Source organism: Eleginops maclovinus, chromosome 22 (genome assembly GCF_036324505.1).
Source record: "Eleginops maclovinus isolate JMC-PN-2008 ecotype Puerto Natales chromosome 22, JC_Emac_rtc_rv5, whole genome shotgun sequence".
In the NCBI taxonomy this organism is placed as follows: Eukaryota; Metazoa; Chordata; class Actinopteri; order Perciformes; family Eleginopidae; genus Eleginops; species Eleginops maclovinus.
In genome coordinates, this window is record NC_086370.1 from 12,946,576 (window position 1) to 12,968,919 (window position 22,344).

Below are 22,344 nucleotides of genomic sequence, written 5' to 3' on the forward strand. Positions count from 1 at the left end.
ACTTCATTTTTATGTTTGGTTATGGGTTAAAAGAAAGACCACACCAAATGTATCTTATATTATTGTAAATCGGATTGTCTTTAAACTCAATAAATTCAAAGGAATAAGAAACATACTGTTTAGTGTTGCACTCATTTTATTGATCAGTGGTTAAAAAAAAAGTCATCCAAATCTCCAGGCACAGCGTCCATTTGAGATCCGTTTTGTGCAGTTTGATCAGAAAATAATTAAAAACATAAAAGCCAACACTTGAACCAATTTCTCTCGGTCCACTTGTTTGCACTCAATTTAAAAACAAAATATTACAAATGATCGTGTACCAAGTAAAATAATTTGAGAAGCGCTGAGAAGTGCATTAAAGTTCAACTTCTAACAACCCCTTTTTAAAAAGGATGCCATCCTTGTGGTACGAACCTCATTTTCACCAAAACCTAAGATGATTATTATATACAGTAGTCTTAGTTAAAAAGGAAAGAAAAACCTTTTAAAAAAATAATATACAACTGTGTTTGGCATCTATTTGAAAAACATTGCAAAGCAGTGAAGCACAGCACATATAAATAAGACAGCATCGTTACTTCTGCAATATTAAGTTGCAGGTGAGTAATTAAAGGTTGATGTGCAGTACTTAAATCCAAACTTAATTAAATCTATGTATTATCCAAAAATAAGTCTAGATGTTTTACAGATGAACAAAGAGTTTGCAAGGCCTTCCACTCCCCCAATAACAACTGTAGGGATTTAATAAGACATCAGTGACTGTTTTGTAATTTCTTTGATTAAAAAAAAAAAGAAGAAAAAAGTACCAACTTAAAAATCTGCAACTGATTAAGAAAGGTGCTATACATAGTTATTTACATCTGAGCTGCCACAAAGTATAAAAGTATCAATATTCACAAGAGACTATACAATAATCCTTAATCAGTAGGTCCAAAAACTCCTGCTTTATGTTTGCCCGAAATGTAAAAAGAATTCACCCAGTGTTTTAAAAATAGATAAAGAACAAATATATAGAACATTTATGAAGGTTTGACCGTATTATAAAGACTTATAATAGTGCGACTACCTAATGCGTATTTTTAAAAAGAGGAATTAAAAAAGTAATAACATCTTTAAAATATTCAAAAAGGAGCATCTCTGTGCAGATTATTGCTGCTGACATTAATTGCAAAGAGGAAGGCACAGCGGCCCTGGCAGACGGACACGTTTTACGCAGGACTGGAGATGGAGTACAGGCAGTACACTTACAGGCGTCCCAGGGTTTAATCAGAGGAGGGGGTAGGCCACACCGGGATTCGCAAGGTAAAAAAAAAAAGGGTCTGCGGGGTTGTGCGGGACAACATGGCGAGACACAGGAGGTAAAAAACATTTCTGAGGTAAAGGTCACACAGATGTGGTCACTCTGTCTGCAGCGTTATTGACCTCATTTTTGTTGGAGTCCAAGCCTTTGGCAGCGTTCAGGTCGTTGCGGAGGTTCTCCGCTGCTTTCTTCATCGTCTTCAGCTCCCCGGGGTGAGGCGTGGCCCGTCGCAGTAGTGTTCCCTGCGTGCAGGAAACAGATTCAATTTAGTGGTGCATTCTGGAGCAAAAAGAGGAATCGTTTACATCTGCTGTAGGCAGTATCTTTTAACACCACCAAAAGAGAAGTGTGGTGCAGACTGTTACACCTCCAAACTATAATTAACATTTCCAATTAAACTGTTTGGATTTACTTATTTATGAACCCCAGAGTATGACCTGATTCAAGTGGAATTGAAATGATGAATAAAGGCTTTGGGTATTCCAGAGTATTTTGAAATCTCAAAATTAAGATTTTCTAAAATCACTTTTTTTTTCTTTCTTTTTTTTCTTTTTTGCCTTTAATGGAAAAGCAGAAGAGAATGCTACATTTATGTATTTGTAAATAAATGCTAAAACCCCCTAAAGACACAGGATAAGCTTCTGTGCCTTCAAAGCCAACCTCAGCCTAGGCTCACTTAAGCTGGGCTGACTAAAGCCTACTCACTTTAGTGATCCTGTGACTTTTACTCTAACCACACGTGCTAGACTGGTTAGTATCCAAGTGAAATATGACAAAGTTCACCAACTTCTGGATGGATTGCTGTGAAGTTTGCCCTTGAGCATGCTGGTCTTACCTTCTCGTCATCCTCCTCCTCATCATCATCCAGAAAGTGAATAGCGCTGATCCTGTGCATGGCTTTGTTGTCCCACGTATCATCTGCCATGTCATTCACCAGGCTGTCCAGGGCTCCACATCGGGCAAGATTATCAGAGCCTGTGGTCGTTTGGGAAAGAGACAACACAGTTTGTGTTAATTCACGCTCACATTAAAATGCTCAGATACAATTACAGAGGGTGACCTGAAGAGGATAGAAGCAGATGAAAATCAATATGGTTGTTATGATTTCTTGGCAACAACATGCCAACTCAAGAAATGAAAACTGCCATATAACCCAGTGCTCATAAGAGAGAGCCTGAAACTGCCAGATCACAGTTTCAAATCCCAGCTTAGTCCCAGGCTTACAGCAACACAATCTTCCCTGCCCCCAACCTCAGCTTCAGCCTCACACATATGACCTCCGCCAGTCTTAAATCTGCATCTCTACCACAAGAGAGAGAGCGATGGCACGTTACAAAAATGAATGAATGCATTTCTTTTTGTCGGAGATAAACATCTAGTTGAATGCAAAATACACTAACACGCAAGGAAAATATTTGAATCCAGGAAGATGTAGACGCAAGGATGACAGCAAAGAATAAAAACTACATTAAAATGCTGTATCAGGCAGAGATAAAGCCGACCCTCAGCCGCAAGTCTATACCCCATAGTGGGCGAGCTTTTAATGGCAACGGTCCATCCGCTGCTAAGCCTCTTTAGCCGTCCAATCCAGCACAATTCTGAAAAACATAACCAAGGCGGGCCTTAAGGGACGTGAGAGGCCCTGGTCTGTTATAGGCTGTGATCCCTAGCAGGAGCTCATAATCGACAGTCACTGCAGGGAAGGATCCTGAGGGCACTGAGCGCATCATGTGATAATGTCATCCAAACCGCAGGGCACTAAATACTTGGAGACGATGCGGCAAGTGATGAGCAATATTACTCAACTGTCACAGCAATGGCACAGTTCTTCCACTTGAGAAGCCAGACACTTAAGGGGTGCAGAGACACTGATCTACAAACAAGTAGTGCTGTTGTTTAAGTCAGTCTGGAACACTCCCTGTTTCTGATAACGCCCATGACTCAAGAGGGTTACTAAAAACCCCAGAGGATAGTTTGGGAAACCATTACCTTTAGTGTCTGGTTCACATGGCTGCTGAGGCAGCAGCACGCAGGTGAGCACCTTCTCGCCCGACTCAGGATCCTGGTCGGTCTGAAAGGTGAGGAGAGGCTGCGACTGGTTCTCGGACAACCATAAGGCCTTCAGTCGAAGCGTGGTCAGCGACATCGGTAAGTGAACAAGTCTAAAAACAAACAGGATATAAATCACATCAAGTAGGCAGGTGAGGAAAGAGAATAAATAATTATAACAAGCTAAAATAGAATAAGGTATAACAAAAAAAAAAGCCTAATGTTAGGAATATTATTTTAACAGGCAGCTGAAAAGTCGTCAGCATTGATTTAAAAGAAGTGAGAGTTTCAGCTGATTTCTTTTCAGATTTACATAGCATAAAAACTGACCGTGGCTCTCTATGTTTAGTTTTAACTCTTGGGACAGAAAGCAGACTCGTACCCGGCAACCTGAGAGGTCCAGATGGCTCATAATATAACCCATAATATAGCTCTAACCCATTCACTGCTTTATAAAACAGCTGTAGTATTTTGGTGTCAGTTTTTTGACAGACAGGAAGCCAGTGTCAAGACTTCAGAACTGGAGTGATGTGATCCACTTGCTTGGTATGATATAAAGAAAGCACAAGGTACCTGCAGGCTTGCAGTTGTTATGACAATGTGTAGGAGGGAAAACACTTTCCAGACACAGAAAGTTGAACAGGTTTGTGTGTGACTAAAGAAGCAGACGTCACTGCAGCTTTCTCTGAAGACAAAGCTTGCACCATAACAGGTAGTGGCTGAAAAACGAAGCCAAAACAACCCCAGACTGACAGTGAGTAACATAATGATGCATCAGCAGCTAATATAAAAACTGTATTTCCTCGAGTATGATGATAAAATGTTTCAGTTTTTGGTTTGACATTTAAAAATGTCTGTAAATGAATCTGTAAATAACAAATTCACCATAGAAACATTATTTGCAGGTGTGTGAGTCTTCAAATAAAGATTTGTTGTACCTATTTCCAGAGACGTCGAGCACGTGCAGATCTGTGGCTTGCGACAGCTCTGACGGTATCCTGGTCAGTTTGTTCTCTCGCACACAGAAGACATTCAGACCAGTGCAGCCTCCAATCTACAAAACAGAAGAGACACCGTGATACAGCTGCAGGTTACAAATGTCCTGGGAAGGATGAAAACATAGTATAGGAAGACAAACACGTAGGTAACACTTAGGAACAATTAGTTGGAGCAGCCAGTCGACTGAAGACTTGTTGGGCCAGCTGCAGTTGTAATCCATTAATCTGCTCAGGATACAAGTATTGTGACAGAATCATCACGCTTAAATGAACCGATTAAGCTCCTCATCTCTACGGTTAATCTGATAGCTGCTTAACGCTTCTCAAGTCATCAGTAAACAAAGTGTTAGGAGCAAACAAATCACACATTATTAACTCTGCCATGTAAGCACGGACTAAATTCAGATAGGAAAAAGTGTTATGAGCCGCTAATCAACAATCGATAGAATCCATAGAACTGGACCAATGGTCAAGTAGCTCAGAGAAGTCACAAATCAATTATTGGTTGCCGCAGTTACACAATTGTTAGAGATGTCATGTCAATGCTGGTTTGAGAAAAACGGTGACGCCATCGATTCATTATCTAGGCCTGCTGTTATTATTCTCCAAACACTGCGGTCTTTGCATCATTATGACACAGGGGCATTGTACGACGTCTGAAGAAGCCTTTCAGAGGAAGCTTAAACTTAAACAGACAAGAGGTTTAGAGAAGAATGTCACATACAAACACAATGGAGACACTCAGACAGAGCTGAACCAACCGAGGGCTGAGCAGTAAACTCCACAAGCAAGAGCATTGTTGTTGATCCAAACGTGAGTGAACTTTACACGGTTTGGGCCAATGAAAATCCGTCGCCGTAACGAATTGCATAACAACAATTGTGGTCTAACATAACAGTATTGCATCTAGGTACTGATTGAAGAAGAAAATGATGGGCTTTTAACATTTTGAATGTTATATGTATGTCAGAAGTGCAGTGTCAAACTGTGCCCCTTATCGACCTCAAATTACAATCAGCAGCTGCTTAGACCTGGAGATGTAGAATATGTCACTGTGTGCCATCTAACGGCAAACAGAGTAACATCTTCAGTCCTTTTGGCACTTACACTGACACCAGCATCAGTAATTGTAAGGGAGCAAAACCAACAATGTATTTTTAGTGTAAATGTACACCTTTTCATTAAGCGTTTCACAGCATCAGTTTCCTTAATTGCTTCTCATAAAACTCAAGGGATTTACACTAAAATGACATTTGAAATAAAGGATATATGAAAAGCTTACCTCCTTAGGTAATGACGTTAGCTGGTTCCTGTCACAGTTGAAGTTGGAAACTCGCTTTAATTTCCCGATACTCCTAGGCAAACTCTGTAATCAAGGAATGACCACAATTAGAGCAACATAGTGAGTTTTAAACACACTGGAAGCTTAATAACCATAAATGCTCAGCAAGAGCATTTCCATATCTGATTTGTAACTTCTGTATTGAACTGTGTGTATCAATTGCTCCGAGGACAACACACATATTTAAATGATCCATGTGTCTTCAGCACAGTGCAGTGCTCTCATGCACAGACACAAAAGGAGACGTTCTACTCAGACAGGCTGTACATTTACTGATACACAAAACTGAAAAAAGACGGACTGTATGCATCCCCTGAATGTGGCTTTCTATCTCTGAGGTAAATTTATATTTTCCTGTCGTATTTCAAATGTTTAACATTTCAGAGTTTGGCTCCAGACAGTTCAAAAACATAGCACAAATGTCAGGTAATCTATAGACATTTAATTATGTACCAACTACCTGGTAAAAGTTAATTGAAAAGCGTTGTACTGATATGCAAGTGAGTACTAATAAGGTTTGGATATCGGCCTTGCCTACAGCTAACTTCAAGTTAGTTACAATAAACCAAAATCTGTGAAATAAGTCAGAAGATGTTCTTTACATTTTTTAAGACAGAAGACAGTTACACACCTGCAGCTGGTTCTCTGTGAGCACAAGTTCAGTCAGGCTTTCACAGTTACCGATGCTCTCTGGGAGATAAGTTAGCCTATTCTGATCAGCTTTCAATATAGACAGTTTCCGTAGCTTTCCTGCAGAGAAAGAAGGAAATATTAATCAAATAAAACTTGCACAGACATTGTTTAGCACTTTACTGTGGTACTGAGGAAAAGTATTCGTACGCTGGCATATATACTTCAGTGGGTCGTTTCTTCCGTTTTATTTATGAACATCTCAACAACCCATTTTGAATGAAACTTCCATATGTTAAATTACCCAACGAGGGGAAATAATCTTAAAGGTAAAGTTGTCGTACCATACACAAAAAAGTTCCTAAAGAGAGTCTAATCAGGCTAAATAAAGAGCTAGGGGGATTCCCGTGCTTACCTATGCTTTCTGGTAGTGCATCGATGAGGTTCTGAGACACCAGCAGGTCAGTGAGCGACGTCAGGCCTCCCAACTCCTCTGGAAGTCGCTCCATTTTATTTTCCGATACATCCAGACACAACATGCTTTTCATAGTGCCCATCTCCTAAAATACAGAGCAGAGACTTGTTGTAAGTTACAATACATGGCAGCAAATACAATCTAAAAGCAGAGAATAATCCGTGACTTGTATGCATTAGCAACAGGCTTTATCTCAGGACTTGGCTGTGGTGAAGGCGCTGATGATGTTATCAAAAGACATACTTCAAAAGAAACATATTTTGTCGAACATTGTATTTTCTGATTGTATATGAAATGCAATAAATATAGTTATATAAAATGGTGGTTCTCAATACAGAGAAATGAGATAATCCAATATAAGAAAGAAATGGATTAGCTCACTGAGGGGATTTTAGCCAACTGGTTTCCATCCAGCCACAGGTCCTTGAGGCTCACAAGACAGCCTATTGACTCTGGCTGTGTGGGAGGAAGAAAATGAGACAATGAGTGCTGGGAAAACAGAACAGAAACATGCAACGAAGCACTGATATATCACATAAGTGATTTGAATCAAATTACATTCAAACTTTATTTATTTATTAACTTGTTTCATTTAATTCTAAATTACATTGAATTAGAAATGTAGTCTGCATAAAGCAAGGTTAGGACAAATGGAGGCATGAGCACCAAAAATCAATTGAATTTAATGTAAAAAAGGGTCATTTACTCTGCTTCTAACCCTCCAAGAGTTTGGGGCTACACTGTTTTATTAAAGAGTGTATTTTATTTGTCAATTCAAAGATTACAATTGAAATGCAGTATGGTAAATGAAAAACTTATTTTGCATTTGTATATTCAACACATTTATTTGAGGTGTTAACAGTGTGACAACAGCGTAACAGTACAATTGTAGGACAAATGAACCTTATAATATATCAATTATCAAAACTAAGAGGAGAAAAAAACAAAGAAACATCCAACCAAGTAAATAACTGCAGTGCAATGAACACATGATAATTCAATTAAACACACAAAGACTCATTTCTTGACAGCCTAACTGTGCTTCGTAAAGCCAAAGCTCAAAGCAGATGACCGTCCTCCTATCTGAGTGATAAGAAGTGAAAGTTGTTCTCGAGGGATGCTAATCTACTCTGACTTGACAAGAAAAAGGAAATGGGAGTAGTTTATTTTGCTCATATTTCCTGACATCCCAACAACAACAAAAAACGAAACTTACCAAATTGTAAAGTTCATTATTTCCTAGGTCCAGCTCTTCAAGTCTGTGGAGCATGGATAGTGACCTGTGGATGTGAAAATCAAATACAGTAATTAGAAAAATGGTTGGAATAATAGGTTTGATTCAAGAAGGAACTACTTAAAAATGTTTAACTAGTGTCTTTCATTTTTTTAAAGAAAGTGGATACATTCTCGTTGACAGAGTATATTTTGCATGATTATAATTTCATAACTATTCAAATGATTGTCGTTTTAAAGTGTAAATACATTGTGGTTCTATGTTGCTGTGTTTGTTTGGTATGAAGGGTCTATTACCCCTCTAGTCTGCTCTTGTTATTAATGAAACTCATTTATTACACACAACTGTCCATCAAATTGTAATGATTGTATGTATTACTTTATGAAATGAATTGAACAGGCTGTACAGGGTTTGTCTATGTTTGTTGTGCTTTGCGTTATTTTTGTTTTCTGTTCTGTTTTTTTTTATGTCTGTATGATGTTGCTTTTGTGTGGACTACCATGAAAACGAGATGGTGTATCTCAAGGGGTTTATCCTAATAAATACATTTCCAACATTACGATTGCTGCATGATAAACTATAATAATAACACAGACAGTGCAGTCGGTTGAATACTTACTCTGGTAGGAATGTGAGCAGATTTTCTCTGAGTTCTAGTGATACCAAATTGGAAAGACTGCAATGAAGGGCGAAAAAGAGAGATGATTAAACATTTTTTTAAATGCCATGAACTGTAGTTTCTATAAACTCCTAAAACCATCACAGATCATTATTATCCATGATCCTCTGAGGGTTTCTAGAAAAACAAGGAGATTTTACTGAAAGCTAAACACGGTGGTGAAATGTCTCCTTGCAATCAGATATCTGAGAACAGGATGTATTTTGGAGGCGTGCCGGTGTTATCATGACTGTAAAAATCTTGGCAGCATAAACAACGACTGCGTACTTTAAATGAAGAGCAAAAATGTCTAAATGGCTATCATAGACCAAAGTACAAGGTGGTGTTATTGCACTGCTAGTTATGCATGCCTCAGTACTGCACATACCCAATTAATGGAGGATTTTATGACAACTAGTACAATACAAAGTCCACCTTGTTGATCTGAATGAGCCAGCCTGGAGTGGGATTAGAGATGGTCAGAGTCAACACAAAGCCTTTCCATTCACAACGTGAGCAAATACATGTTTGACTTGGGCCTTAATGGATTAACCTAATCTAGTAGGTATGTTTGAAGTGTGACAACATGATGTGTATCAGCTTAATCTTAATCTTGTGTTTTACATCCACTGCACAAGATGGATTGGAGAAGTGACTGAAACAGCCGCAACTAGCTGCATCAAGTGTCTCCGGTTTCTGTGAAAGCTTTTCCTTTGGTCAGAAAACCTTCCCATCTCTGGGTTAAAACCACTGATGTCATTTAACCTTTTGAACGCTAATCTTATCCCCTTCAAAAAACCAGCACTATGTTTTTCATTACCCTCTTCCCTTGATAGAGAGCAGGCCTTAAGTCAGCGCATTATGTAAGATTGATATGGGACGTATGTGGGGCACATGCCGTACCATGAGAAAAAGGGTGTTAGGATGTTGATAACTCCAACTGACTTCATCGGGAGGAAAATTGTATACATCATATACAAAGATTTATATCACAGCTGCCCATCTATATTCAGTTTATAGCAGTTGCAGTAAGTCGAGCCATTAATGCCATCTAGGTAGCTTACAAAATGTAGACTTCTAAAAGGACACTGATATTTTCTAAGATGAATAGTTTTGGAGCTGAGTGCATTGAAAAACATACAATACTGTGTTGCTAGGTAGCACGTGGTTTACAAGAGGACACACCACCAAAAGAAAAGACATTTCCAATGAAAAACACCAGCTTTAATCCTTATTCAACCTTGTTTTTGTTTTTTATAAGAGTTGGTTTAGCATTAGCATAATGTAACAACAGAAATATCTACAACATTAAGAACATTTCACACTAAAGCTGCCACATTTTAGGAATTACAAAGTGTTCATGCAAATGTCCATAAATGGTTGAGATTTCCTGCTTTTCTCTCTTTTATATCTTGATAAACTAAATATAATTGGTCTGACCAGACCTCTAAAATCATCACCTTGACGGTATCCCTATTTTCTGACATTTTTTTAAACCAAACGATTAATCAAGAAACTAATTGGCCGAGTATTTGATAACTAAAATTATCCCTTTGTTGCAGCCCGACTCTACACACAACACAGGCAAACATTTTAGCCTAGTTTTAGCCCATGCATCTATAATCCATTACAGTATGGATCTTCATCAGAAAATCCATCTGGTGTTTTGTGTCTTGCACGGAATCTAATTCAGGTCCATCACTGAGCTAAATACTGTGTGTGTCCAACATCAGATTAACATCGAGCTTAAAATGCCGTTCTATCAGACGCAAAGCATTATTTAAAAGTCGATAATCAAGATTTATGATCACTAAAGGAGCAAAATAAATCCTTTTATTGAATCACAGTCAGGCTCTCATTCACCATGCACGCATCATCCCTCAGAGGTTGAGCAGTAATTCTTAATTTACGGCACCATTGCAAGCCAAGAGAAATCTCTGTTTAGTTTATCTCCAACGCGTTCAACAGTTGTCTAATGGTTCAAATATGCCCTCCGGAGCACTGCCAATAACAGTTTAAAAAGCACTACTGGACAAGTGGTACAACGGGAAATGCCTTTTAAGAACATGAATTGATTGACATGTATTTCTTGTAATTCTATCTTTGAAAAGTACATTAAGTTAACATTTTAAAAAGTCAAGTGTCTGACTTTCTCAGCAGTAAAGTGCCTCAGTCGAACGTCAGGATATTATCAACGTTTCTAAACAAATGTATGTCTAGTAATGTTATCCTCTGAAATCCCTCCCTGAATGGGTTTCAATGCAGTTTCCTTTGAACTCCTAACTACTAAAAACATCCCTTGAGGCAATTTGGCCTAAAAGCACATAGTTGCCTTATTAAATCCAATTATAATAAGAGAGACTCAGGGGAATACAAATGTTGGCCAGACATGCCTTTTAACTGCTGCAGATGATATACCCAGCTCACAAAAAAAAGCCTTTTATGAACAGAGACAATGAGTCCAAGGAGAGGACACTGACGATGTCCCCCGATGTAATGAGATTTTAGAACAAATTATTAGTATCAGGGGAAAGAGGGAAAATAGAAATGCAGAACACTTGGAATAAAATGCAGTCATAGGTAAATGTTATGACTACCGTGGACAGACAGAAGGACAAAGCAAAGTGTAAGACAAGGAAATGTAAAGAGAGACATTTAGAGACCCACTGAATGACTGAAAGGCTAAGTTTACTCTGCAGGAAAAAGAAGCCGAAGTGCAAACTCTGATAAGTTATTTCAACAGTATGAAAAGCAAACTCGCTTGGAATCAGACTTTTTTTTTTACTCTGAATTAGGCCACCTTCATATGTGTGGAATTCTCAATCTCAATCTGGACAGTCATATCAGCATTCATGCGACTTTTACGTCACTATAGATCGACGTTCATCACAATCCTCTGCTTGTTACCATACTGGGGGATTGGACTGACAGATGATCTTAAAATGAAAGCTCAACATCCTGATTTTGCACTAAATATGTTTCAGCAAATCAAATTACAAGTTATCACACTCCGACCACTCCTGTGTGAACGCAGCCAAAGGTGGCCTTGATGTCAACATTAGATTATATTAACCTCAGGGTGCTATTAAACTGTGTGGAAATGTTTAGCTGGCAAAGGCGAGGTACACTCAACATGTCAAAGCAAGTATGATGAAATGGTGCATTTACTCACTTCCCGATGTTGTCTGGAAGAACTTGCAATGAAATGTCATTGATGGAAAGGCATGTGAGATTCCGTAGCTCCGGAAAACTTTCAGGTAACCTGGAAAAATACAAAGAGGAGAGGATGACACACAGATCCTTTTTAGTCAAAACTCTTTTAATAATTTGTTTGTTCGTTTGTTCGTTTATGGCTAGTAAGCGAAGGTGATTTAGATGAGATCTTCTTGTTGCTTTGTTTTACTACGACTGAACTTAAGTGATGTTAAGCAACATTTCACCACACTTCAGCCATAAAGTATTTGATATGTTGATAAAGTGTATCTCTACATGTTGCTTTCATCTTTGCCCTCGGCCCAGCCCTTTTCGTATCTCCTACATACAATCACACAATCAAGTTTTAACTTGTGTATGAACATCAAAAATGGAACAAAAAGGAGTCGAGAGATTCCTGTTCAACTCCAGGATGTCTGGCTGGGATTACATAGGATCATTTATTGAATGCTCCTGGACATTTTTCAGCAATAGTTTAGTTACACTAAATGCACAAAAGTGCTACAAATCAGTTCATGACGTTAGCAGTATGTGGAGGACAGGCAATTAAAGAGCGCCACACACTACTAAAAGCCTAATTTTATTTTCTAAATGGACTCATTATCTGTTTGTTCAAGATACACAGATGACTTTCATACTTTCTTTTTTCTTGTTTTTACCTAAAAAGTCATTACAGTCTTAAATATTGCAGGCCGGTCAGGTGAGACAGCTTTGAGGATGAATGCGGTCCGACATAGATCGATAACAACAACAACAATGTAATGGTTCTCTACTTATAGTGGAAGCCCAAGTGCATTTTTAATTGATGTTGTTAAACTTTATAGATAAATAAGGGCTAGTGAGAAAAGAAAAGGTAGCTAATGTTGTAATATTTGTATTCGAATACTTTTTGTGAATGATGTAAGACCATATTGAACTCGCTCATTTAAAAAGCCAGGTATTATATATTTCCTAAGCTAAATATCGACAACTTTTGTGCAAGTTTATTTAAAACAGGAATCTGTCTGCAATCCTGAAAAGACAGGTTCTTTGATAACAGAGGTAATACAAATAGCTATTCCCATATTCTGATACCGTCAGAATTAAAGTATATAAGTAGAAAAACAAACAAAATGCTTATTTTTAAATCACATATGGGGAAAACATGTGTAACTTAAACAGCCATCAATAAAGATTGGGCCATCCTAACCCATTTAGCCAGAAATGTACCTTTACTATCAAATTGTAAAAATAAGACTAATGAAAGGGTGGAAAACTAGAGAACAGTTGAGCTGGAAAAAGCTATTGTTTGTTTTTCTGTGTGCCAGTTTTTGCACTTGAAAAGTACTCCAAAGTGTTTGTAATACTGTTCATTGATCCTCCTCAACTATTTACAACAAAGCAATGTGGTGTAGCGCCTGCTGAGATGCAAATTACATTGAGTCTCGACCACATGATAAAATGCAGATTTTTGCACAATCTGCAATCTGTCAAGCAGGGGGTGTGAAAGTTCACGACAGCGGGGGATCTTGAAAACTCCATGATGCAGACAATGGAAGTTAGAAAGTCCTCTCAACAAGAAAAATATATTATTTTTAGAAATGTTTGAAGATATAATCCTGTTTGTTTAGATTTTTGTAAATCTGGATTTTTGAACCAGTTCTTTTGGAGAAAGATCGATGAATATAAAAGGATCAAATAATTAAGACACGGTTTTATTTATCAAGCAACTTTGGAAGGTGAATATTTTATTAATTATGAACTACCTTGTTATTGGATTTCCACTGAAGTCTGCCACTTGGAGGGCTGTGCAGTATGAAATGGTCTCTGGAATTTCAATAATATCTAATAAAGAGAAAAGACAAAACATAAATACAGTCTGCAATCAAAAATAAAACACTTAAAAGGTTTAAAAAGGTGCAGATATTTTTCAGAAAGCTCAAAAGTGGTAATGACAAAAAATAAACCTGTTCATTATTCATTAGTTACGTACAGTGCATTCAATTTTGACCAAAATGAAAAAACATTAACCATCCTTTAAGACACTTACATTTAATAAAAGAGTCAACACAAACAGCACAGTGTGATGAGGGTTGGTTTCTACTCTCTTAACTTCTGAATCTGTTGCAGGAGAAACTTCACAAGTGTAAAGGAATATGTACGGGTGTATTCAAACGACTCTTGAGATTCAGGCTTAATGCAAGCCATGCTTTATTTTTATGCGTTTGTTGCATCAGCTTTACTGAGGAGGAATAAATCTGTCACTGTGATTCATTCGCTGAACTGAACTGAACTTGCTCAACTGTAAAGATATGTTCTTCGCACATGCGAGGAAAATACTTCGAAACACAGATATGAAGTGTAAAACATAACAAATGGGTATGTGCTAGGGTATTCTAAGCTACTTTTGTACTGCTTGGGTACATCTCTGTCTTCCATTCTTACCATTTCGAGAGACATCCAGTTCTACCAGCTGCACGAAGTTTGCAATCTCGCGTGGAAGTTTCTGGATCTCGTTGTCACTCAGGCCAAGTTTTCTTAGTTTCACCAGCTGGAAAAATGGCTGAAAGGTGAAAAGAAAAGCACATTCAGTAAAATAAATAAATGGTATCCAAATTGATCAATGCTATTTAACAACACAAACATCCTGAAGTGGATACAGAATTTAAAGCTAGTTATGCACAAATGAGAATTCACAAATTCCATTCTTGGATCACTGCGGCCTGAACATGCTGTCTTTTCTTTTCTCTCTTCTTTCACGGCTTTGCTCCCTTTAAACAAACCTTAAAACAACAGGAAACGAGTCAAGCGCCTTGTTGACTGAACTCCTTTAGTGTCAGTGATATTACATTTGGAAGAATTACAATTAACAGGAAAGGTGTCCTCACCCCGAGGTAACAGCCTTTGCCATGGATATCTAATACCAGGTTTATTTCTCATTTAACATACTGTCAAGCACAGATCCCTCTCCTATCTACTATGCTTTATTGACACTATCAATAGAACTCGTGCATCTTTTGGAGCTTTTACTCATTAACCTATTATTTTTTTTAAAACGTCTATTACCGCACTCCATTGAAAAAGGCGAAAGTAATCACCACAAGCATAAACTTGATGCCCCGAACAAGAGCGGACAGAGTTATCCTCTGTGGTAGTAAAGCAGGTAGCTTACAATATGGCTTCAGGTTCCATGATTGTTTTTGGCATGAACAGAAAAAGCAGACTCATGAATTTCCCCTCTGGCCTTTGTATTTTTCCTGCTGTTGATAGTTTCAAGGCAGCCTGTCATGATTGCTCATCCATGAACGCTGGTTCTAAATACATACATCTCGTATTCAAACAATCTATCACTTATGTTTCTGAAGTATGTCCAGTAAGTTCCCAGCAGATATATTAGTCTAAATGTGGGTGAAATAACAACTTTGTTCTCTACACAAGGACTGCAGCAGTGCAACACAAGGGATTTGTATTCCAAGCAAACAAGTGGCAGGGTTGTACTTTAAGAAATCTTTGATGCACTCTTTTATTCCATGAAAATGTGTCACCATTGGCCATCAATTCAAGCCGCAAAAGCTCTTTAATACCACCTGCTTAACACTCAACATGTTTTAGGTTTAGTATGGCTTTCAAATGGATGGTAGAGGAACATTTTTCAGGCTTTAGAAACAGTAAGTCTGTCTGGCATTTTGAGGGAACTAGCCTTGTGTTTCTCTTTGGTTCCCCTTTATATCAGCAGATTATCCTGGGTTGTTGTATGCTCAGGTAAATGTAACATTGTGTTTGGTGTTTAATGGGTGAGATAGAAAAAAAATGTGTAAATGCAATCTGTGTTTTAGAAGTAAGAACTCTCGATCAGGCCGCTCATTATCCAGAGGCCATGTCCAGGTACAGATCACATTTGAATAATGTGTGCACAATAAATAAGACCCAAGAGTCCAGAAGTCCAACCCCACCCTATTACAAATTGAACAAGTCATCGCGATGCCTTAAGACAGTTCAAACAGTCTTCAATCCTTGGTCAACAAACCTGTACTCTTACAAGCAATGACTTTTTGTTTGATTTGTTGCATCCTAACCACCTTCACTTTCACATTTCCCCGTCTTGCAACAACACATACTGGGTGCAGTTTTTGTATTGAGTGAAAAGCTTAAAGATTTGTCTTTCGATCATATCATCAAGGCAGTGTTTGCTGGTACAGACTTGTTCAAATCGCGAAAACCAACCTTAAATGTGGCATATCAAAACAAAATAACACAAACTGAGTTCTAGGGTTAATTGTACGATGTGTTTACAACTCTCAGACTTCCTACTTGAACTATGCTTCTCCTTTGACACAACAATCGGAGCCGGAAGCAAACACAGCAGGTACTCTGAATCCTTTGGTATCAAGGATTCAAAACTACTAGCTCAAAACAAAACAGAGGCCGTTTTATTCAAAGGCTTTTGGCCAGGCTTTGTTCCTCCCTTTTCATAACAGCAAGCAAAACTAAATGTGCTCTGTATCATCGCTCTTTTTTTTGTGAGTCTTGCATTAGGATACTGACACCAAACCTGTTCTTCCTGTTAGTGTCATTCAGCGCCACGCCCCTAACAATCACCCATGTGTGACACAAAACCTAAAAACAGGCTGAGTCCAGAATTCATTAACTATTCTCTCAGGAGTCAATGTTTGAATCCTCAGTTTCACCTTCAGCACTGTTTAGAGAACAAGTAGAAGCATGAGGGGTTTTGTTTGGAAGTGCGTGCATGGATTATTGCTCTGTCTGCAAGATATAAAACAAAAAACATTTTCATACTATACCAGATGTGTTTTTAGATCAGTAAAACGAATCTCCCATAGCCTAAATTTAAAGTTAAACATCAGCCTTAAGAAGAAAACGTCTTCAGCAGGGCCAAAACCCTACAGCCAGAAAGCCTGAGTAAAAGACATATATGCTTCTTATGTTACATGTTGGTTACATGTATGCATACAGTATTAAGTATCACAGCGGAGGCCGGGGTTAAATCTGTCTGAACCGCAACCACATGTCAGAAACTCAACTGCACCAACTGTATGGCAGTTCTTTCTTTGCAAGGATATCTTCTTTAGGAACACATAACATAGTAAGTCAGCTCAACCACCAGCTCCTGGGATTCATAACACCATTATATTTAGCTTTTCACACATGTCAAAACACCTCCGACCTGTCTCAATGTGGGTTCTTCTCTCCATCACTGTGTGGCATTTTTAAATGGCCTATAAATGGTCCCCAAAAAAGCTTCTCTGGCTTGAATTAGAAGTTTGCTTATCCAACTTAAAGTACAAAAAACAAGATGTAATTTCTGCTCATATAGAAGATAAAAATAAGAACAAATAGACCAGATCTTCACATTTGAGAAGCTGGAACCAATAGCTTTTTGTTTAAAAAAAAAAAAAGGAAAACTTAAACAATGAATTAGCAACATTTTTGGCAAGTCATTCAACCGACTGTTTCAACTATAGCCAGGAGGGCTACAAACCAATTTGATTTAATCATTAATTAATCTGCATAATTAAGTGTAATCCCATTGAAACTGAATCCAGCCCACAGGGATGTATTTAAGCTGCCTGTTTTCCTCGGCATCAGTCAAAAACCTAAATATCAGAATCAGAAATACTTTATGTATCACAAACTGGGACATTTTTTCGTTACTGCAGCAAAATTGTATGGTATTTTGCTGCAGTAACGAAAAAATGTCCCAATTTGGGATAAATAAAGTATTTCTGATTCTGATATTTTCAGTTCACTATGATATATGAAAAAGAAAAGCATCACATCCTCCCATTGAAGAAGCAATTATATGATTTTAAAATTGCTGCTCTATTGATAGACTAATTATTTTATGAATCATTGTGGCCGTTATAACTAATTATAGCACGCATGGTAAGAAAGGTGAACAATTGTTTTGACACAGCCGCCCACACCTCTGTTTCACAGTTTCACTGAAGCTAGGAACTAGACAAACAGGCAGGAGCAGCAGGTCTAGCATTTCAATTCTTCTTACCTCCAATTTCTTACAGTAGTGTGACAGCTTTTAAGTAAACCAACAACTACTGTTTGCCATGTATATTCATGTTGAGTGTTAGTTGCTTAAGGGAAACTTTGAACAAACAAAGTGAAACGAGTTACTGTTGGGTCCACAGCCTCAGCAAAAATCATACACTAAGGATCAAAGAGACACAGGTAAAAGAAGAAATTAAGAAATAAGGCCAATCCTTTAAATATGCCTGTGCTTCCTGTCTCCATAATGTGTTCAGATCATTTTTCTTTTGTAAAACTATTGCAAAACTAGCTCAAGTTCGCTTGCCTCATCTTGCTTCTTAAAAACACACCTTTTTCACCTGTTTCATCGTATAAACCGCTGTGTGCATGTTTTTAATCAGCATGCTGGTGTGAATGATTGACTTGAAATATGTTACTGTGTCTTTGTTACATCCCTTTCACTACGATAGTAAGTGGTCAGTCCGTGTTTAGGCACTCAGTCACCTCGGAGGCAAATGTGAAGAGGCCACACAGCGAGCACTGAACTGGACAAAGGGTTATGCAGTACGACGTTTCTTGGGCTCACTCAGCAAGCATTGATGACATTAGTAACATGCCAAAGAGCACAATAAACAGTTTCTCATGTCGCAGCCCCTCTACCCTCTAAACATACTTAGAATATTTCTGAACGCGGCATAGCAGTGCTTAAACTGTCGTCAAGTGTTGTCACAATGAGTACACCTGTTAGTCACCTCTTTAAAGGGCACGGACGATGGAAAGCGAGTTTCTCAGGTGTGCAATCTGCCATGTTTATGGTTTTATAGGTCTGTACTCAAATTATTCAGGTCAATGATTCATTATTCGAAAGCACTAACACATAGGCCTACAAAAGTGCGAGCATGGCAACAACAAAAACACATAATGCTGTCTTTGTTTCCCGTCAGAATACCTGTTCCTGTGCTTTTCTCCAACAGACAAAGTAAGCAGTGTGACAAGGCCATGGGAGGTTGCTCACATTATCTCTGTGCCATCACATTTCTATGGCATGCCAAGCCCAAAAATTACTCTTTCAGCTCTCTTGTCTTTCCTCTATGGGTGCTGTAAAGCGTGGACAAAATTACTGTATGCTTAAATTAGATAAAAAACAAATCATCATGCTACTTAAACTACTTGAAAGTTGAAGGGACAGCCGCAGTAGCTGTATTTATGGTTGAGGTTGAGGGGTGTTTTCTTTAAATGACACACTTGTGATCATGAGTGTGAAGAAAGGCATGTCAGAGGCACAAAGCAGTCTTTCAATCCGATCAGCGTTACATTGACACGCCATGACTTCAGTTATCTCAAGCCTTATTCCATAATCTGTCCACTTGTCACACAGTGATGTAGACCCTGTATATTACCCAATGCACTCCAAGCTTTGGAGAGTTACACTGAGAGCACACATTTCTCAGGCTTAAAATACCCTCTCCAGACTGAAACTAAGGGAAAATGCTACAAAACCACTAAAGTCAGCCGTCCTTTAACTGACTGTAGCAGCTCGAGGCTATATGTCAAAAAGACAACACCGGTCGAAACTAGAAGCTCCGGTAGTAACGCCCTGAAAGAGACAAATACGACATTAAACATCCGTGTCCATGGGAAATAACCTGCAAATCCTTTAACAAGTTTCCCTTAATCCAGAGGACCAGGGTCTCCAGTAAGAAGGCTTGTCTTGTGTATCCCCACCTCATCAAGCCGGTTAGTAATTCAGACAGAGAACCCTCACACATCGCCTACATAGTTTCTAATGTGATGGTGTGCTTCAATCAGCATGATGCAGAGTGAGGGTTACAGTCAAGTGTATCTTGTTGTGTCTCTCATAAAAGATAACTTCATGTACCTACGAATATGGCTCTGCAGCGGACAGTGTAGAATCAATAGCTCATTAACTTTATGTTTACTTATAGGTACAAGAAAGTAGAGTAACAAATGTCATACAGGTGTTTTTACGGTTTCAGTTCATTTGGAAAGCTCGCCCCTAGCTGTAACTTTCAGATAGTTAAGGCCCACACATATTTTACAAATTGTCTTTGATGATTTACTTATTAGTATTTTTTTTAACTAATGGGGATCCTAGATACAATAAATATTACTCCCCTTTAGGTGTAATTGAAATTGTTCCAGAAGCACTATTACTTATACTGACTTAGTGAGTCATAAAGATTGTGACTGTAGATTTGATCCATATCGTTAAACTAGGTATTCAATGTTTCCTGCATACAGTAATGGCCTTCTGTCATGTTCAGAGGCAAAGGGACCTCTGACCTCAGCATGCACAAACAGCTTTGTGATATCAGACACAATGTCAGAGCTTTGAGGTGGGCCATGAATGCAGGAGACACCTGGGAACGTTTTATGATCAAACCCCAGACTCTGACACATATGCGTTTAGTTAACCTGAAGTGGGAAGTGTAGTTCAGGGGCATTTTCCACCTACACACGGTGCTTGCCTTGCTGATCTTGCGTAAGGGAACTCCCCAGGTCCCAACAGCCTCTCACGGGATGTCGGATCAGCTCAGTTAGCAGCTCTGTGTCAAAACCACTTTAACTGGAGGGACGCATTTCAGCTTTCCAAAAATACACATGCATCTGAACCTGCCATTAAAATCAGTACGCGGAAGCGGGTTTTCTGCTTACCTTGGGCAAGTCTCGGAGTTGGTTGGCATCCAGCAACAGCTCCTCCAAACTCCGTCCGTAGCGGTAAATCTCATCCGGCACATACAGCAGGGAGCAGTGGCGTTTATCGATCATCTCCACATGACGGCTGCACCGCCACAGGGGTATGCAGTGAAACATCACGGGGGAGAAATCTCTTACCCGTGAGATAAACAAACAGGGGGGAGGAAGGGGGGATGCAACAGATTGCTATGGCGGGACAGCACTGGACTAAATACACCGTCAAACTCAAGTGTACAGAAACTCACAGCAGGCGAGTAAACACCGAAACTCCCACTGCAAGTGAAGTCGCGTTACCGAGCTAACGTCGCGACGAACATGGGAATTATTCTCCGTCGTTGTCTCTCTTTAGTTAGTTTGTAGGCACCTGTTTTTTTTCTCGGCTTGGTTTCTCGTGTCACACCGCTTTTTTAAACCACCTCTTTTAAACGTATTAAACACACGCTATATCTCCGTGCGAAAGAGTGTTGCATTCCCGTTTTTCCGTCTTGTCCCGGAGTTAATTTCCTCTCCCGTCCAGTTTCTGACCCGGAACATTCACTCCCTCATTCCAATCCTACGTCACGCTCCTGGCGGCTCCTCCCTCCCCTGGATGGGCCCGTCCGAAGACCCGCCCTACTCGGTCTCTGATTGGTTTGGCGCGTATCGGTGTTCATCCAATCATGACAAGGATTGAGAAATAAACTGAGAAGTGTATAAAGAATTGTAAGGGGTTTTCTGATTTAAAGATACTATATATATATATATATGAATGTGTATCCTGAGATTATGAAAAACTGCTTTAGTTTTCATACAGTTGGTGAAACGAGGTTTGTGATAAAGTTTTTTGAAGATTAAGATTAGGATATAAGATTAAGACATACTTTATTAATCCCTGAGGGGAAATTCTAATATTCACTCTGGTGTATTACACTACCTTACATGACACACATAAGGTTCTACACCAAGGAGCCGTTCAGGGCTTTGGTTACTTGCTCAAGGACACCTCTGGAGTGGCCAGGAGGTGAACTGGCACCTCTCCAGCCACCAGTCCGTATTTTGGTCCTAAGGGAATTTGAGCCTTCTTTAACAAGGCCTATATTGTAATTGGTACATTTGCACATCATTGTATATTTATTGCAAATTTTCTGTACTGTTTTGACAATATAGGTTTCTGATTGTGTGAATTCAGGCCAATAATCCGTTTTTAATTAAGATATATATACAGTGGCAGCTGTAGTACTTGTTTAATGATGTAGAAACATTTACCACAGAGCTCATTTCTCATATGACAATAGGGTCAACATATTTTACTGCTTATCCCAACATAGATATGGTTGTTTTTAAAGATGAGGAGATAGAGATATTTTCTGTTCATTTGTAAAATTCATAAAACCTACTTTATATAGTTTACATTTTTGGTCCAGTGGCATGTTTAAAACCTGGTTATGACCAGTAGGTCAATCCTATGTGGCGGCTATTTGTTTAATTTATGAAAGATTTTACATTACAAACATCATCGTATTATTAATTTGTTTGTTTTCAAAGTGGAATTAAGCTTGGCTTTAAAAAATGCAGTTAGTTATAACTTCTAGGTGTTAGGGCAATATGAGCTGCTGGGCACCTTAACTTGACATTCCTTTCCCACTCTTTGCATTTTAAACAGTATTTCTATAGAATATTACATGGCCTAAAGTTTACCTTGTGGTTTTGTTATTAAACTCAAACAGATATAAGGTACGCACATGTGAGCACAATATCAACTGAAA

The 22,344-nt window shown here is 38.7% G+C and overlaps 1 protein-coding gene across 1 annotated transcript; it reads right to left on the reverse strand.

Annotated features, from left to right (window-relative positions):
• Positions 1 to 118: 118 nt before the first annotated feature.
• On the reverse strand, positions 119 to 21,148 carry lrrc1 (leucine rich repeat containing 1). The gene is made up of 14 exons (XM_063874413.1): positions 20,558 to 21,148; positions 14,324 to 14,441; positions 13,645 to 13,723; positions 11,859 to 11,948; positions 8,648 to 8,704; positions 8,011 to 8,074; positions 7,176 to 7,250; positions 6,735 to 6,879; positions 6,321 to 6,439; positions 5,630 to 5,713; positions 4,288 to 4,403; positions 3,290 to 3,462; positions 2,136 to 2,275; positions 119 to 1,542 (listed from the first exon to the last, which is right to left on the reverse strand). The coding sequence occupies exons 1-14, from the start codon at positions 20,714 to 20,716 to the stop codon at positions 1,384 to 1,386; spliced, it is 1,578 nt and encodes a 525-aa protein (XP_063730483.1). The 5' UTR covers positions 20,717 to 21,148; the 3' UTR covers positions 119 to 1,383.
• Positions 21,149 to 22,344: the final 1,196 nt, after the last annotated feature.

Coding starts and splice junctions, on each gene's coding strand:
- lrrc1 (XM_063874413.1), bottom strand. CDS start 20,716: ATGTTTCACTGCATACCCCTGTGGCGGTGCAGCCGTCATGTGGAGATG. Junction 7,251..8,010: donor ATAATGAACTTTACAATTTG/GTAAGTTTCGTT, acceptor CCTCCCACACAG/CCAGAGTCAATAGGCTGTCT. Junction 1,543..2,135: donor AGGAGGAGGATGACGAGAAG/GTAAGACCAGCA, acceptor TCCTGCACGCAG/GGAACACTACTGCGACGGGC.